General features: G+C 41.3%; 1 protein-coding gene across 2 annotated transcripts in view; it reads left to right on the top strand.

Moving 5' to 3' along the window:
• The window catches only part of LOC122638544 (protein NAP1-like), an 87728-nt gene that overhangs the window by 45652 nt on the left and 22792 nt on the right, over positions 1–19284 (top strand). For both annotated transcript variants that reach the window (XM_043831383.1, XM_043831382.1), the window contains exon 11: positions 8270–8402. In XM_043831383.1, the coding sequence (XP_043687318.1) occupies positions 8270–8402 (133 nt within the window). The remainder of the gene's footprint in view (positions 1–8269; positions 8403–19284) is intronic.

Genomic DNA, 19284 nt, shown 5'->3' with positions numbered 1-19284 from the left:
CACCTCCAAAGGGTATAAATGCTATCATCCTCCTACTCGTCATTGGCTTCTCTCTAAAGATGTCCATTTCTTTGAAACCATACCGTATTTTCAGTCACCTCTTCAGGGGGAGTGTTAATCTCTTGGTGGTGGTGTTGAGGGTGAAGAGGTTCTCGAGTTTGTTTCATTTCCTTTCTCCTCTGTTGTTCCTATTTCCCCTTTTCAGATTGACAAGGGAAAGAAAAGTTCTGTGGATATTGTTGTTGAGGGGGAGCCTTCTAGTGCACAGGTGAACAGAGAATAGGGGGAGCTACTGGTGTATATGAAGGACAAGAGAAATCTTTCTTCATGGCTTCCTATAAAGAAGACCTGCCAAAATCCTTCTTCGTCTCCTCATCCTGAGCCTCCATCTATTGACACAGGTATACCTTCCTCTACTTCTATATCCTCAGACTTAGATCTTCCTATTGCTCACCGCAAGGGAACTTGGGCATGTATTAATCCCATTGCTAAGCTTGTTTCCTATGATTCTATCTCCCTTACAGGTATAGCCTTCACTGTGGCTATCTCATCCATATCTATTCCCAAGAATGTAGCAGAGGCTATGGCATATCCAAAATGGGGAGAAGCAATGAACACAAAGATGTTGGCTCTAGAGAAGAATCACACTTGGGACCTTGTTGAACTCCCTAAAGGGAGAATCCCTGTTGGATGCAGATGGGTATTCACAGTAAAGTTCAAGTCTGATGGTACTGTAGAGAGGTATAAGGCAAGACTTGTCACCAAAGGTTATACACAGGTGTATGGCATTGACTATCAGGAAACCTTTGCTCCAGTGGCCAAGCATAACTGCATTCGTGTACTTCTCTCAATGGCTGCAAATCTTGATTGACCATTGTACCAACTTGATGTAAAGAATGCATTCTTACATGGTGACCTAGAAGAAGAGGTATATGTAGAGAGATTTAAAATTAGGGAAAGGCTTGGATGATTAATTCACCCCAAGCACCTCTTTATTTATAAGAGTAATAAAAGAATAAAAATATGTACACAAGCAATGTGGGACTAAACCACATACAAAACAAATAAATAAACAAAGGGAAATAAAGGGAAAAAAGTCCAGAATAACCCCCACGGTATTCTGACCCATATAAGAGTAATAAAAGAATAAAAATATGTACATAAGCAATGTGGGACTAAACCACATACAAAACAAATAAATAAACAAAGGGAAATAAAGGAAAAAAAGTCCAGAATACCTCCCATGGTATTCTGGCCCATATATCTAACACTCCCCCTCAAGTTGGTGTATATATATCATGCATGCCCAACTTGACTAAGATAGGATGAAACAGCTTGCTACTCAGTCCTTTAGTGAACACATCAGCAAATAGATCAGTAGTCTTCACAAAGGGAACACAAATGAGGCCGGCTTCAAACTTTTCTTTGATGAAATGTCGGTCAACCTCTACATGCTTAGTGCGATCATGCTGGACAGGGTTATGAGCAATGCTAATAGTAGCTTTATTGTGACAATAAAGCATCATGGGAAGATGGACAGCAACACCAATATCCTGCAATAATCCTTTGAGCCATAGAAGTTCACAAATGCCTTGGGCCATCGCACGAAACTCGGCTTCAGCATTGGACCTTGCCACAACATTCTGCTTTTTGCTACGCCATGTGACAAGGTTCCCATCCACAAAGGAACAATAGCCAGAGATAGACTTCCTGTCAGTAGAACCAGCCCAATCGGCATCAGTATAAGCTTCAATCTTGAGGTGACCATTTGGAGATAAGAGGATTCCCTTTCCTGGAGCAGACTTCAAATACCTCAAAATACGACGGACTGCATCCATATGAGAGGAATAGGGATCATGCATGAACTGGCTCACCATACTTACAGCAACTGTAATGTCAGGTCTTGTGTGGGAAAGGTAAATTAGTTTGTCCACCCTTGTCAACAGGTTCACCCTCTTTCTCCTTAAGTTTTGTAGTAGCATCCATAGGAGTATTTGAAGGATGACAACCTAGCAGCCCTGTCTCATTCAATAGATCAAGGACATATTTTCTTTGAGAAAGAAAGATGCCCTTTGCAGAGCGAGCAACTTCTACCCCTAGAAAATATTTTAGAGGGCCTAGATCTTTGACCTCAAACTCACGGCCAAGGAGAAGCTTTAAATCCCTGATAGCAGCACCATCATTACTAGTTACCACGATATCATCCACATAGACTATGAGAAGAGTAACCTTGTCACCAACTCGTCTGATGAACAAAGTGTGATCAGCATTGCTCTGCTTATAACCTGCTGAAATCATAGCCTTATGAAATCTGCCAAACCAGGCCCTAGGTGACTGCTTCAGCCCATAGAGAGCACGTTTCAACTTACAGACCTTGTCCCTAGTCCTGTCATCAGAGAAGCCTGGTGGGATGTCCATATATACCTCCTCCTCAAGCTCCCCATGGAGGAAAGCATTCTTTACATCCAACTGCTGAAGATCCCACCCAAGATTTGCAGCACAAGATGATAACACCCTGATGGTGTTGAGTTTTGCCACAGGTGCAAAGGTCTCCTGATAGTCAACTCCATAAGTCTGAGTGAACCCCTTTGCAACCAGACGTGCCTTATACCGATCCACTGAACCATCAGCCTTCTGTTTAACCAGGAAAACCCATTTACATCGCACTGTTTTTCCCCCTGGAGGAAGAGCCACAAGATCCCACATATTATTTTTGTGTAGTGCTCTCATCTCTTCCAACATTGCAGCCTTCCACTTTCCATCTGTATATGCTTCCTGCCAATTACTAGGAATAGAGACAGAAGAAAGAGAAGATACAAAAGCACGAAAAGAAGGAGAAAGAGAGCTATAAGAAACAAAGCGAGATATGGGATGTAAAGTGCAAGTCCTAGTACCTTTGCGATGAGCAATAGGTAGGTCGGAAGAAGAGGGATTACCAGGAGATGAAGGATCCGGGTCTGGAGCTAGCAATTGGATGGGTATTTGTGCTAAAGTGGGTTGCAGCTGCTCTCTGTTAGAGTTGTCAATTCTCTTCTGAAATTCACCAATAGTTCTCTGGACTGGGGTCAGCTCCCCCTGGATAGGAACATTAACAACACTATTTTCTATGGTCTCCCCCTGTAAAAGATTCCCATCAGGTGAGGGAGGAACAGCCAGAGGATGTTGGTCATCCAAAGTAGGCTGGGCAGCAGCCGTGGGTGGTAAAGAAGGCTGAACAGCAGCCGGGGTTGAAGGTAAAGTAGGCTGGGCAGCAGCCATGGGTGGTAAAGAAGGCTGGACAGCAGCCTGAGGAACCTCCGGCAGAGGAATCTAAAAAGGCACATCTTCACTAGAACTCTCCCCCTGAAGAGGTGGCAAAGAATAGTAAGAAAGGGACTCATGGAAAATAACATCCATATTAACCATGGTACGTCGGGAAGGGGGATGGTAACACTTATAACCTTTCTGGGTCGGAGAATAACCCAAGAAAATACAACGAAGTCCCCTAGGTTCAAGTTTGCCAGGAGATCTAGTATCCCTAGCATAACATACACAACCGAACACCTTGGGAGGCACAATAAATGAAGAATGTCCCATTAAAACATCAGAGGAGCTACGAGAGTTAAGAACCCTAGAAGGCAGCCTATTGATGAGATAGGCTGTAGTGAGAACCGCATCCCCCCAATATTGAGATGGGACATTCCTCGCAAACATTAAAGCCCTAGCCATCTCTAACAAGTGGCGATTTTTCCTTTCTGCCACACCATTCTGGGCAGGGGTATCAACACAACTAATTTGATGAAGAATGCCATGATCAGCCAAATATTTTTGAAATTGTGATTCTGTATACTCTGTTCCATTATCACTTCTCAAGACTTTGAGAGTGGCCTGGAACTGAGTTTGGATCATTTTATGAAAATTTTGAAAACATGAAAAAACTTGATTTTTTGTGTGCAAAAGATACACTCAGGTATGCCTAGAATGACAATCAATGAAAGAGACAAACCAACGATGGCCAGAAATAGATGGTTTACGACTAGGGCCCCAAACATCAGAATGCACCAAATTATAACAAAAAGAACTCCTTTTATTAGAAATTGGATAATTTGTACGTGTTTGTTTAGCCAGAACACAAGCCTCACAAAAAAAGTCATCCTTAGTACGAAGGGTGACCAAACTAGGAAATAAATGAGCTAAAATTCCTAAAGGGGGGTGACCTAACCTAGAGTGCCACTGGTAGAGTTCAGAAGAGACCATGGAGTTCTGGTGTGGTAGAGAAGGCAATGGTGGTGGAGAGAAGCGACCGTCATCAAGCAGGTACAGCCCACCGTGCACTTTACCCAATCCAATCGTCTTCCCAGAGTCCAGATCCTGAAACACACAATGAGAAGGAAAGAAAGTGACTTTGCAGTTAAGATCATGAGTAATACTACTAATGGAAAGAAGGTTAGTAGTAAAGTTAGGAATGTGCAAAACAGAAGACAAGGGAAGAGAGGAAGTGCAGTTGATGATTCCCTTTCCAGATATGGAAGAAAGAGAACCATCAGCCACCTTGACCTTGTCTTTCCCGGAAGTGGGAGAATATCTGTGAAATAAACTAGAGGAGCCGGTCATATGAGCTGTAGCTCTAGAATCTATGATCCAAGGATGGGAAGCTACAAAAGCACAATGACCTCCAAATGGAATACCTGACCGGGCAAAGTGTGAACCTGAAGGAGCAGAAGAACTGGCAGGAGCTGATGTAGTAGAGGCAGCAGCAGCGGAAGACCTTAGCATACGTAGGAGTGCACTGTAGATCATCCTGGGATAGACCAGTGTCGTGGCAGGGGCTGCGATGTGATCTCTCCTGATGGGCCTTGGTCTTTGTCTTTGTCTTTGTCTTGGCAGCCCTTTTTGCTTCAAAGTCAGTCAGTTTCCCATGAAGTTTCCAGCACTTCTCTTTGGTGTGATAAGGTTTGTGACAGTGCTCACAAACAACAGTCTCTGTAGTAGAATCACCAAGAGAAGCAGTGCCACTAGGTGCAGGAGTGGTAGGGGCAGCAACCTTGAGAGTTGATCTGTCAGTAATAGGAGGGTGCAACAAGCCCTACGGTTCTCCTCAGATGACACCAATGCATAAGATTGTTCAAGTGTGGGAAAAGGCTTATGGCCCAACACCTGAACACGGATCTGATCATACTCCACATTTAAGCCAGCCAAAAAATCATATACTCTGATCTTGTCCACGTGCTTCTTATAGGACGCAATATCAGCCACTGTAGTAGGGTGGAAGTCAGAAAAATGGTCCAACTGTTGCCACAGACTGTGGAGAGTAGCATAGTATTTCGAAACTGAAAGGTCTCCCTGAGTGGTGTGAAGGACCTTCTTCCGAAGTTCATATACTTGTGCATCATTGCCAAGCTGCCCATAGGTTTCCTTACACACAGCCCAAATCTGGGAGGCAGTGTCCAGAAGAAGAAAGTTATGCTGTAAATCTGAAGTCATAGATCCTATCAGATAAGACATGAGAACACCATTATTGGCAAGCCACTTTTCCTGAGCAGGTCCTTGTTCAATGGGCATAACACAAGTGCCATTAATATGGCTGGTGAGACCATAGCCGGCAATGGCAAAGGAGGCAGATCTAGACCATAGGAGATAATTCGAGCCATCAAGTTTAATAGGATTTGGTGGGAAGTCAGTGGTAGTCTGTCTTCTGTGACCATCATTAAGTGACTCGATCCAAGTAGTCAAGAATTGATCGAATCACCCATACTGGCAGCAAATAAGTCCAATATAATCTTCAAATTAAAGGCTGAATCACCTCTCCAAAAAGTAGAACCAGCAGCACAGGAAGAGCCCTATATCGATATTGTCAGGGTTTTGGAAAAAACCCTGAATTGTGGAAATCGATAAAGGGAAAAGAGAGGGACAAAACTGCAGATGAATGGCTGCAACTGAAGTCGATTGACACTGTATAATGGAGAAAATAACCTGCAGAAAATCAGGTCCAATAGGCAGCAGTAACCCTAAGATTGATAGGTGTCAGGGTTTTGAAAAAAAACCCTCTAATGGTGAAATCGATCTTAGGGAAGTCTTCAAATCTGTGGGATAAGAACTGAACCAATTTAAAATCCTGCAGCAGGTTGTGGTCTTCAAAGATAGTAGGTGACTCTTCTGTTGTAGAAGCAATCTCCAAAAGAAGGCTGAAGAACCAATATCGCAGGCAATTCTGGCTTGTTCCTATCGAGCAGCAGAATTATGGTGCATAACTGAGGTAATGGGGGCAGCAACTGGATCGAATGATCACCTCATCAGTGCTGCCCTATATGGGGATGGAGAACAAGGGAGAAAGAGAGAAAGAAAGAGAGGGGAAATAGACCGAGAGAAAGAGAGAGGAAGGAGATCGAGAGAGAGGGAGAAGAGGACTGAGATCGAAGGTTATTGGTCCCTAATTCGAAATCTGCTCTAATACCATGTAGAGAGATTTAAAATTAGGGAAAGGCTTGGATGATTAATTCACCCCAAGCACCTCTTTATTTATAAGAGTAATAAAAGAATAAAAATATGTACATAAGCAATGTGGGACTAAACCACATACAAAACAAATAAATAAACAAAGGGAAATAAAGGGAAAAAAGTCCAGAATATATCTAACAGTATATATGCACTCTCCTCCTGGGTTCAAGCATACTGGTGACAATGGGAAAGTGTGTCATCTTAGGAAGGCTCTTTATGAACTCCAACAGTCTCCTAAGGCTTGGTTTGAGAGGTTTAGATAAGCCCTCCTACAAAATGGATATACTCAAAGTCAAGCTGATCACACATTGTTTATACAAAGGAAGGGCAGCACTATTACGGCTCTCATTGTTTATGTTGATGACATTGTGGTCACGGGAAACAGTGAAGCTGAAATCTCAAAGCTTAAGCTTTATTTGGCTCGGCAGTTTGAGATTAAAGATCTCGGTCTATTGAAGTATTTTCTAGGGATTGAAGTTTCAAGATCCAAGCAAGGGATCAATGTTTGCCAAAGGAAGCTTGTCCTTGATCTACATACAGAAACATGCTACTTAGGATGTAAACCAATCTCCTCCCCTATTGAGCAGAACCACAAACTAAGGAAAGATTGTGGTGAACCTCTTGTGGATGCTGAAAAATATCAGAGATTACTAGGCAAGCTAATCTATCTTTCCCTCACCCGACCTGACATAATCTACGCTGTTGGAGTGGTGAGTCAGTTTATGCATGCACCCAAGATGGGACATCTTGATGTAGTTTACAGGATCCTCAGGTATTTGAAGTCATGCCCTAGAAAAGGCCTTCTCTTCTCTAGGAATGGTCACATGAGAATTGAAGTATATACAGATGTTGATTGGGTCGGGTCTATTTCTGATAGATGATCCACCCCGGATGCTGTACTTTTGTTGGGGGAAATTTAGTCACCTAGAGAAGTAAGAAGCAACCTGTGGTAGCTAGGTCAAGTGCTGAAGCAGAGTTTAGAGCCATGGCTCATGGTGTGTGTGAAATCTTGTGGTTGAAGAAACTTGTTCAAGAATTGGGATTTGAGACGACTGAACCTATGAGTCTATATTGCGATAACAAGGCAGCCATAAGTATTGCTCACAATCCGGTTCAACATGACCGGACAAAGCATGTTGAGGTTGACAGACACTTTATCAAGGAGAAGATAGAATCTAAGACTATTTGTACTCCTTTTGTGAAGACAAATGATCAAGTGACAGACATCTTCACCAAAGGACTTAGCTCTCATCACTTTAGTTTTATGTTAGACAAGCTGGGTATGTATGACATATACCACCCAGCTTGAGGGGGAGTGTTAAGAATAGTTGTATCAGGGGTATATATGTACATAACCCCTCTTTTATGTATTCTTTGTTTCATTTGTATAAGGCCAAGGGCCTGTGTGTAATTATATATTCTTTTCAATATAAGGATGTTAGTCTCTTGTTTTGAGACATAACGCATTACCCCCAAATCGTGTTTGAACTCTTGGCTCTCTTGGAGCCTTTTTTCTCCTTTCTTCATCTACTCTAAAACCTAACAATGGTCCCCTAAAATATGGGAACTTATGGGTGCCCTGGACTAACTCTGCTAGTTCTATGAAGTATCCGAGATACTCTCTTTGTATGATGTTGATTGTTTATGCATTGACATCATAATGACTGTTGAAGCAAATGGAGAGGACTTAATTGATCAAGTAAATGACAAAATAAGAGAATTTTTTTGGGGGCTTTATTCATGTCGCAGTGTTTGGGTTATTTCGTATGTGATGACTGGTTGAGAATTGCAGTGAGGTGCAGGAACAAGCATTAATATCTTGTGATGCCATACATCGTGAGAGGAGAATATTATTGAAACAAGAAATTGGAAGAATGGTTCTCTTTTTCACTGATCAGCCGAGTTTATTAGCTCCCAACATTCAGGTATGTCTTAACCATAAAAAAATGGTACTTCTGAACTGTAGGCATCCTCACATGTGCTTTGTGATATACTCTCAGTTCATTTGAGTATTGGATTCTGTTCTTTCTTTGTAGTGAAGTTGTATACCTTATAATTATTGGATTGGAAATTCTTATCCCGTCTTTAAATTGAGTCTATAAGGTGGGGAGGCAGTATCAGTAAATGTATGCAATTTTAGGTGCCTCTCATAAATGATACATTTTTTTTGTTCTACTTTGAGGTTCCCAAGCTTGATTTGGACACAAAAACTGAAATTAATGGCTTTTCTTGTGACATAGATCAACTCATTGTCCTCAGGCAGACTTGCTTTGCCACTTTGCTTAAGAAGGCATCCTATTTATTTTTATTTTTTAGAAAGTCAAAAGAGTTGTCCCCCGGATTATGGAAGAAATCTGAGACTCCAAACTAATTTCATTGACAGAAGTAAAAGCTCAAGAATCTAGTTATGCTGCAGAAAGGTATGAAGCTGCTGCATATGCTGACCTGAAGTTGGTCTGTAATCTGATATATGTGCAATCTAGCATGGTTTGAATTTCTTGTATAATTTTACGTGCCTTTATTAGAACACGTAATGTTGTTAGAGGTCAGAAGTAAGTGTGATAATTTGAAGATTTTTAAAGCTGAAACTACAAAGAAAAAATTAAAAGCAAAAGTTTTACAAAGGGAAAATTGCTTGGACACCTCCTAGACTATTGCCCATTTTCTTAATATCCCTCTTTTTCAAAACCTTACTTGAACACCTCCTGCATTTTACCATTCTTTCAAGTAGGTCCTGTCCGTTAGTTAGTCACCGTTTAGTGATGATGTCATGGATTAGAAAAATCCTAAATACCTAAAATACCCTTTAAGGGTAGTGAAGTGACCCTTTTACCCTCCTCCTCCTCCTTTTTCCTGAAAACCACATGGTGGGTAATAAGGGTAAGATAACTACCTGGAAACACAACATTTTCTATTTAATCTGTGTAGAAGTCTTCAGTCTTCATTGCTAGCTCCCACAAAATTCAGAAATGGAGAAAGATGGAGCTCTGTATCGGGTTCAGGGGGGCAGATCAAAGCTCAAGGCTGGGTTTTGAATTTAATTCTAGAAATGGAGAGAGAGGGAGAGAGGAAAAAACAAATTTTAGAAAGAGATAGAAACAATAGACAGAGATGAAGCCAATTTAAAGTAGAAACAAGAGAGAGAAGCAAAAGCATTTCGTTTCTCTCTCTAGACTTCAGAAAATCTGTATCTTATATTCGTTGCAGAGGAAGAAAGCGAAACAACGAACTACTCAACGGCTCTTCTCTCTCTTGCTGTTGTAGTTTATCTTTCTAAATCTAGCGATCGAAAGGAACCAGTTGGAAAGTGGAAATAGGAGAAACCCTAATCTTCAAGTGGTTGAAGATTTGGGGATTTTTTGGCATTTGGATGAGTGTCAGATCCGTCATGGCTGATTTTTACGGCGATAGTGTTACTCCAACAACGGCAGAGTTGAGTTACAGCGGTGGTGTTGGCAATGGCCGTTCGGTGGTGAATGATGGTGTTGTTCTGGCATCGTCGCCGATGCCGATTGCGCCATTGCCGATTTCAGGATCGTTTAAGGAAGGGAAGTCAATTTTTTACTTGTTCTTTTGCAGACAAGGATCGAGAATCAAATTCACACTCAAGGCTGGGTTTTGGATTTTCAGTTGCAGGTTTTTCCTGCGTTTATATGGTTTACTGGAGGTTAGGGGTGAGGGTAAAATGGACATTTCCATTTAAACACTAACAGCAGACTAACACCGTCAGGTTTCAGGGGGTGTCAAGTAATTGTTTGAAAAGTTGGGTATTGTAAGAAAACAGGCAGTAGTCTAGGGGGTGTCCCAAGTAATTTTCCCTTTTAAAAATTATCAACTAGATATATAAAACTCAAATCTATGCTAAGAACTAGAGATTAGAAATAGGAGATTGAAATACAGAGAAATAAACATTTTTCTGTTCCAAATAATGCGATTGGTGAATCATGAAGCCATTTTCTCATCACAAATATGATCTGCTGTTGAAAACTTTTGGGTCTGCAACTTTTTGTCTTTGCTTCTTTTCTCTTTTTGATAAACCTGTATCTTCTGTTGCATATCAGGGGAAGAAATATGCTTTCCAACTATTATAATAAATACTAAACAAGTACACATACAAATGAACTTTATAATAAAGAGATTGAGACAAGTTTTCTATTGTTGTCTCCTACAATGGAAAACTGTATCTTCTTTTCTCTTCTTGATAAACCTGTATCTTCTGTTGCATATCAGGGGAAGAAATATGCTTTCCGACTATTAAAATAAATACTAAACAAGTATACATACAAATGAAATTTATAATAAATAGATTGAGACAAGTTTTCCATTGTTGTCTCCTACATTTTTTTGCTGGTTTAGCTCTAGTATTTGCTTATTTGTTCTTTTAAATGGATAACATGAACTTTATTTAATGGAGGAAGAGATGAGGAGGTAAAATTCCCAAACACAAAGATTGCACTAAAATAACATCTAGTAACAAGCATAGTTGTCAGGGCACCAAGGTGAGGCCAATACGCCCAAAACAAGCATCATATGACTTTATATTTGCCATATGTCATGTAATTTTCCATGTTTCCATGTCCCAAGTCTGTTTTCCATGTTACAGGTACATTTCCTTCTATCATATGTTCTTGGGTGCCTTGAAACATAACAGGTTTAGTAGTCTTGGACATCAAGGCATGCCTCGTCGCACCTTGACATCTATGGTTACAACGTACAAGTACTTTGCTCCTGTACAAGCCTATACAGTGGAAGAATAATAAAAAATGATGCTAAACCATCAAGTCTGAAAGATGTGGTACCAAACTGTTAAATTATGTACACCAGAATACCATGGGGGTATTCTGGTCTTTTGGGTGTTTTATTTATTTTTTATTTATGTATTTATGAGCAAGGGTAGAAATGTAATTGGGCTGTGACACTGGTCACGTGAACAGTGTCGTGAACAGTGTCGTGAATAGTGTTTCCCCCTAATCTCTTTTATTATTATTATAAATAGAGAGCTTGACTGATCTCATTGATCATTCAAGCATTATTCCACAAACCTGTTTTGTTAACATGGCATCAGAGCTAAAATTTCTCTGATCTAAGTTTTCAAAACCCACCCCCTTCCTATCGTTTTTTCTTTCCTCCCCTTCTCTCGATTTCTTTTCTCTCCTTTTTTCCCCTTTGCTTCTCCTCCCTTCCTAAGGGCAGCACTACAGAGGTGATCATATGATCTAGTTGCTACCCTATTCCCACCTCTGTTTTTCCCCTTTATGAGATAATTTATTTGGTTCGATTGCTGCTGGTTCCTGTTTGCGATTTTTGGAGTTTCCAGAATTTTGAAGCCCTAGCCACTACCATTGATCAAGGCTGGTTTTCTGCATATTGGACACTCATCTGCGATCTGGACCAGCTGCCCTCAAGCCTTTTTTGGTTGTTGAAGACCCCTTCTCCCAATCGATTCCTCTTTTTTAGGGTTTTATAAAACCCTGATCATTATCGATTTTTGGGAATTGGGCTGTTTGTTGCTGTTTTTTTATTGGAGCTTCTTCTCTTCATCAAGGACATCCTCTACAGGTTCCTGGACAGATTCGATCAAGCTTCTTCGTCAATTTTTTTTGGATCCCCATCACCACATCGATCTCCAATTTCGGGTTCTCTTCTAAAACCTTGACATTGTCGATCTCTGTGGAAGGGATCTCTCTGCTGCTGCTGATTTTTTGGGAGCTGTTTTGCCCTTCATATTGGCCCACTCGACCTTGATTTCAGCTCTTGGTTTGGTGTAATTGCTGGTTTTTCATTCTCCACAGCCTTGTTGCAACTATGGGTGACTCTGCTGATTCCACTGCAACTTCTAATCAACCTGGATATGAAAAATCAGATTATCATACTTTTCAGCCCAATCCCATCAAACTTGATGGCAGCAACTACCTATTGTGGTCTCGGTCAGCCTCTTTTGCTATTGCTGGCCGTGGTCTCACTGGCCACATTGATGGCACTGTTCCCATGCCTGCTGCCCCAGGTGCTGCCCTGACTCGCTGGCTTGCCAACAATGGTGTTCTCATGTCTTATTTGATTGGTTCTATGACTTCGGACATTGCACATGGGTTCCTCCTTTTTGATATAGCTTCTCAGGTTTGGTCAGCCTGTAAGGAAACGTACGGATAGCTTGGTAATGATGCACAGGTCTATGAACTCAGGAAGAAGGTTCTTCATACTACTCAGGGGACTTAACAGTCTCTAAATATTATGCTACTCTGCGCAACCTTTGGCAACAGTTGGACCACTTCTCTGATTACCAACCTGATAATGCTACTAATCTGGCTGCCTGTAAGAAACATGTGGATAAAATCAGGGTCTATGACTTCTTGGCTGGGTTGAATGTTGAGTATGACCCAATTCGTGTTCAAGTGTTGGGCCATTCCCCTTTTCCTAAACTTGAGCAGTCTTATGCCTTGGTCTCCTCTAAAGAAAATCGCCAAGCTACTATGTTGGACCCTGCTGTCCCTGACAGATCAGCCCTTCAGACTACTGTACCGCCTCCTTCTACACCAATTGGCACTCTCTCTGTAGGTGGTACTACTATCGACACTATTACTTGTGAGCATTGTCATAAGCCTTGTCACACCAAGGACAAATGTTGGAAACTTCATGGGAAGCCTGTTGACTTTCAGGCTAAACGGGCTGCCAAGCGGAAACCAAAACCAAGGCCAATCACTCGAGTCCGTCACCGCAGCCCCTACTACTGACACTGGCCTATCTCAGGAGGATTTACAGGCATTCCTACGTGTGCTAAAGTCTTCCACTGCTACTGCCTCTACTACACCAGCTACTGCCACTTCGTCTACTCCTTCAGGTTCACACTTTGCTCAGTCAGGTATTTCGTTTGGTGGTCATTGTGCCTCTGTAGCTTCCCATCCTTGGATCATTGATTCTGGAGCTACAGATCACATGACCGAGTCCTCTAGCCTCTTCCATCGTTATTCTCCTACCTCTGGGAAAGACAAAGTCAAGGTGGCTGATGGTTCCCTTTCCTCCATTTCTGGAAAAGGAATCATTAACTGCACTCCTTCCCTTCCTTTGTCCAATGTTTTACATATTCCAAATTTTACTACTAACCTTCTTTCTATTAGTAGTATAACTCGTGATCTTAACTGCAAAGTAACCTTTTTTCCTTCCCATTGAGTTTTTCAGGATCTGGACTCTGGGAAAACGATTGGATTGGGTAAAGTGCATGGTGGCCTATACCTGCTTGACGATGGACGTCTCACTCCACCTCCATTACTACCACTACATCAGAATTCCTTAGTATCTTCTGAAATTTATCAGTGGCACTCTAGATTAGGTCACCCCCCCTTAAGCATCTTAACATCTTTATTTCCCACTTTGGTCAAACATTGTGATAAGACCGATTTCTTTTGTGAGGCTTGTGTTCTGGCCAAACAGACACGTTCAACTTATTCTATTTCTCATAAAAGGAGTTCTTCACTTTTTCACTTAGTACATTCTGATGTTTGGGGCCCCAGTCGTAAGACTTCGGTTTCTGGTCACCGTTGGTTTGTCTCTTTTATTGATTGTCATTCTAGACACACATGGGTTTATCTTTTACACACCAAAAGTCAAGTTTTTTCTTGTTTTCAGCATTTCCATAACATGGTCAAAACTCAGTTCAATGCTACTCTCAAAGTCTTGAGAAGTGATAATGGGACTGAGTATACAGAGACTCAATTTCAGAAATACCTTGCTGATAATGGGATTGTTCATCAGACAAGTTGTGTTGATACCCCAGCCCAAAATGGTGTGGCTGAAAGGAAGAACCGACACTTGTTGGAAGTGGCCAAGGCGTTGATGTTTTCGTGCCATGTTCCCTCCCAATATTGGGGGGATGCTATTCTTACTGCAACCTATCTTATTAATCGGTTGCCTTCCCGTGTTCTTGACTCCCGCAGTCCGGCCGATATTTTACATGGGAATTCCACCTTTGTGGTTCCTCCCAAAGTTTTCGGTTGTGTGTGTTATGCCAGAGACACTAAACCTCATGGCAAATTTGACCCTTGTGGGTTAAGGTGTATTTTTTTGGGTTATTCTCCAACCCAGAAAGGTTATAAGTGTTACCACCCTCCTTCTCGTCGTACTTTGGTCAGTATGGATGTGGTCTTTCATGAAAGTCTTGCCTATTATCAGTCTACACATCTTCAGGGGGAGAATTCTGGTTCCAGTGAAGATGTGCTTGTGTTTCCTCCCCTTGAAATTCCTCCTTTGGCTGCTGCCCAGCCTTCTTTGGCTGCTGTCCCTTCATCTGTAGGGACTCCTTTACAGGGGGAGTATGTAGGAAATAATGGTAGTAATGATCATTGTCAGGGGGAGTTGACTCCAGTCCAAAGAACCATCAGTGAATTTCAGAAGAAAATTGACAACTCTAATATCATCACCTACAAGAGACACTCCAACAGAGGGCAGCATCAATCCACTGTGGCACCAATACCTATCCAATTGCCAACCCAGGAGTCAGATCCTCCTCCTCCTTGTGGTGAGACCTCTCCTTCCGATCTACCTATTGCTCATCAAAAAGGTACTAGGACTTGCACCCTGCATCCCATTTCTCGCTTTGTTTCTTATAGTTCTCTTTCTCCATCTTTTCGTGCATTTGTGTCCTCTCTTTCTTCTGTTCCTATTCCTAAAAACTGGCAGGAAGCATATACAGATGGAAAGTGGAAGGCAGCTATGTTGGAAGAAATGAGAGCTTTAGAAAAAAACAACACTTGGGATCTTGTAACCCTCCCTCCAGGAAAAAAACCAGTGGGATGTAAGTGGGTGTTTGTGGTCAAACAAAAGATTGATGGGTCTATGGATCGGTATAAGGCACGTTTGGTTGCAAAGGGCTTCACCCAAACATATGGGATTGACTATCAGGAGACTTTTGCACCTGTTGCAAAATTGAGTACAGTTCGGGTTTTATTATCGTGTGCAGTTAATCTTGGATGGGATCTCCAACAGTTGGATGTGAAGAATGCCTTCCTAAATGGGGAACTTTGTGAGGAGGTATACATGGATATTCCACCAGGTTTTTCTTTTGACAATAATGAAGGCATGGTGTGCAAATTGAAGCGAGCATTGTATGGGCTGAAGCAGTCACCTCGAGCATGGTTTGGTCGGTTCCACAAGGCAATGACATCTATTGGCTACAAACAAAGTAATGCTGATCATACTCTCTTTATAAAGCGGGCTGGTGAGAAGCTCACTGTTCTTACAGTGTATGTGGATGACATTGTGGTTACAGGCAATGATGGGGATGAGATCAGCCGGTTGAAGAGGTTTCTTGGGCAGGAATTCGAGATTAAAGATCTAGGGCCGCTACGGTACTTTCTTGGGATTGAGGTTGCCAGATCTTCTAAATGCATCTTTCTCTCCCAAAGGAAGTATGTCCTAGACTTGTTGGCTGAAACTGGTCTGTTAGGATGTCACCCTTCAGATACTCCTATGGAGGCTACTGTTCGTCTTAAAGAAAAGGAGGGTGAACCTGTTGATAAAGGCCGGTACCAACGCCTAGTGGGAAAGCTGATTTATCTCTCACACACTCGTCCAGATATTGCTGTTGCTGTGAGTACTGTGAGTCAGTTCATGCATGATCCCTATTCTTCTCACATGGAGGCTGTTCTTCGGATTCTCCACTACTTGAAGTCAGCTCCTGGAAAAGGCATTCTTCTGTCTCCTAATGGTAACCTACGGGTAAAGGCGTATACCGATGCTGACTGGGGTGGTTCTGCAGATCGGAAGTCTATCTCTGGGTACTGTTCTTTTGTAGGTGGCAATTTGGTCAATTGGCGTAGCAAGAAGCAGAATGTGGTGGCTCGTTCTAGTGCTGAAGCCGAGTTTCGGGCTATGGCACAAGGCATTTGTGAGTTACTTTGGTTGAAAGGCTTGCTACAAGATCTTGGTGTTCCTGTTCATCTTCCCATGATGTTGTACTGTGTTAACAAAGCTGCAATCAGCATTGCACACAACCCGGTACAGCATGATCGCACTAAACATGTTGAAGTGGACAGACATTCATCAAGGAAAAGCTGGAAGAAGGGTTGATTTGTGTTCCCTTTGTGAAGTCTGCTGATCAGGTTGCTGATATCTTCACTAAGGGATTATCTGGGAAATTCCATCCCATTCTAGTCAAGTTGGGCATGATTGATATATGTGCACCAACTTGAGGGGAAGTGTTAAATTATGTACACCAGAATACCCCCATGGTATTCTGGTCTTTTGGGTGTTTTATTTATTTTTTATTTATGTATTTCTGAGCAAGGGTAGAAATGTAATTAGGGCTGTGACACTGTTCACGTGAACAGTGTCGTGAACAGTATCGTGAATAGTATTTCCTCTTGTAATCTCTTTTATTATTATTATAAATAGAGAGCTTGACTGATCTCATTGATCATTCAAGCATTATTCCACAAACCTGTTTTGTTAACACAAACGAGAAAAGATAAAAGAAAAATTAAAAAAGACAAGTGTAAATTGATCAGAAACTCAGTTAGGACATTGAACGGCAAAAACACAAAATTTTGACACTTCCCACACCTTCTTCCATGGTTTGCCATGCCATTCCTCCCCTCTAGATGGAAAATAATTGGCCTAAGGGATAACATTCTAGGCGATCCTATGTGTTGGAGGAGGGAAAAAGTCAAGGTCACAATCGAGGCATTGACCACTATGCTTGGATCTGCACATTGACTTCAGAACTTCAGTAACTATGGTTTAAGGGTAATGTTACCATGTGTCGGAAACTTTTTATGGTGGTATACCTTCATATTCTATAGGTAGTTAGGTAGAAACATAAAAATCAGATATGATCAGATTTGAGGGAAGAAATTTTTCCCAACTGGGAATAATATTGCAGATCTTAGTAGGAGGTAAAGGTTGCGCCATTGTGACCAAGTGGTCACGGGTTCGAGTCTGGAAACAGCCTCTCTGCGAAAGTAGGGGTAAGGTTGCGTACAATATGACCCTCTTCAGACATGATCAAATTTGAGGGAAGAAATTTGTTGGAAGAATAGTGGGTTAGAAAAGAAAGAATAAGAGAAAATAATAACTTGTATTCATTGATAGGTAAGTCCCTCTATTTATAATAGATGGGAAAATGCAAAGAGACTGAAATAGGCGATGTGAGACTAAAACCCACATAGCCGACTGTAGACATAACTACCCCTAACTAACTGTCTCTATAAGAGTAGTGACTTAAACCTAATAACATAGGAATTAAACTACCCCAAAAGGACCAGAATACCCCCCGATATTCTGGATTACATATTCCAACACTCCCCCTCAAGCTGGATTATACAAATAAGTAAAGAAAGAAGATCCAGCTTGAACTAATAAGAAAAGAATTCCATAATAATGCTAACACTCCCCCTCGAGTTGGCACATATAAGACACTAATGCCCAACTTGAACAAAAAAGGGAAAAAACTAAGTTGCAGCAGAATCTAGCTCCAAGACGAATGCAGCTCCCAAATAAACCTTCAAGAACTTGAAAAAAATAGGTCTTTAAAACAAAACCTGGGCACACTTGATCAGCAAACTTTCACCAATCTTTAACAGCTGTCCAGTGATGAATCTCTGATTGATAATCTTGAAGATAAGCAACTAGGGCAGCAAGCAGCGGAAACAAATAAATTAGGCAGCAGAAATGATCAACCCAACTGTAGAACCTCATATAGGCAAGCAATAACCAAATATCTTCAATACTTTAATACTTCAATCTCCCCCTTACGGCAAACTCAACCCAATAACAAAGGAGATACCCAATGGCAATGGTGGAAACTCTGATCTTCTATGTTTTGCACCAAATGTTCTTGCAAGTTCTGCTTCTACAATGTCTACAGGTGTACTGTACATAATCTCCCCCTCACGTGTAGTAGTACACGTGGACATAACAGAGATGATGAATGAGATAGTGCAAAAGGATAATATTCCAGAATATTCCGATAGGTGCTAAGGGTAATGGAAAAGGAAGAAATGGCAAAGTAGAGAATACCATTATCATCCAAAGTGGTTTTGGGTATATGCCAAAGGTATGTTTTTGGAGGTGGTGAAGTGAAAAGAGCAGTGGGATAATGAATTACGGAGTAAAACAATTCAACATATAAATTTTCGACCATCTTCAAACGATCAAACAAACACTTCTGATGGAAACTCCTGCAGGGAAGAAACTTCTAACTCCAATATTCAAATCTGATAATTATACAGATCTGATTTGAAGTAAGGAAAGCTCCAATCTTCAAGGCTTGATCAATCTTCAAACAAGGAAGAACAAGTATGCAAAACTCTAATTTATAAACTCCCACATGCGAAATAGGACTGACGAAGATATCTGGACAGCAATTGATGTAAGAAGCTTCAACAAAAAAACTTGGATCAGACTTGAATTAGTGAACAATGGTAGGATTAAGCTCCAAAGTAAGCCGGATATGAACCAGAAAAGCTTCACATAAATGAATAGGTTCGTAGTTGCAACCAATAACCATGGAACACACTGTTGTAATCCCAAATAAGCTGATCTCCAGGGTAGTAGATTCGAGTCTTCAATAATGAAAGAAATTCGATCTCCAATAGTAGGATACTCAGTCTCAATAATAGGGCAGCAGTAGTCCTCATAAAGGTAGCAGTAACATGTCAACCAGTCATGCTTACAGAAAGCAATCAATAGAACCAGCAAGGTATGTAGTAAAGCTCAATAGAACCAACAAATATAAGATAAATGACCCGACAGATCCATAGGTATTTGAAGCAGCCAGCCACATAGGAACTAGAAAAAAAATAGGTTGATAGTTGA

This window comes from Telopea speciosissima, chromosome 9 (genome assembly GCF_018873765.1).
Source record: "Telopea speciosissima isolate NSW1024214 ecotype Mountain lineage chromosome 9, Tspe_v1, whole genome shotgun sequence".
In the NCBI taxonomy this organism is placed as follows: Eukaryota; Viridiplantae; Streptophyta; class Magnoliopsida; order Proteales; family Proteaceae; genus Telopea; species Telopea speciosissima.
The sequence above is the reverse complement of the archived record's forward strand: the minus strand, read 5'-3'. Positions and strand labels throughout refer to the sequence as shown.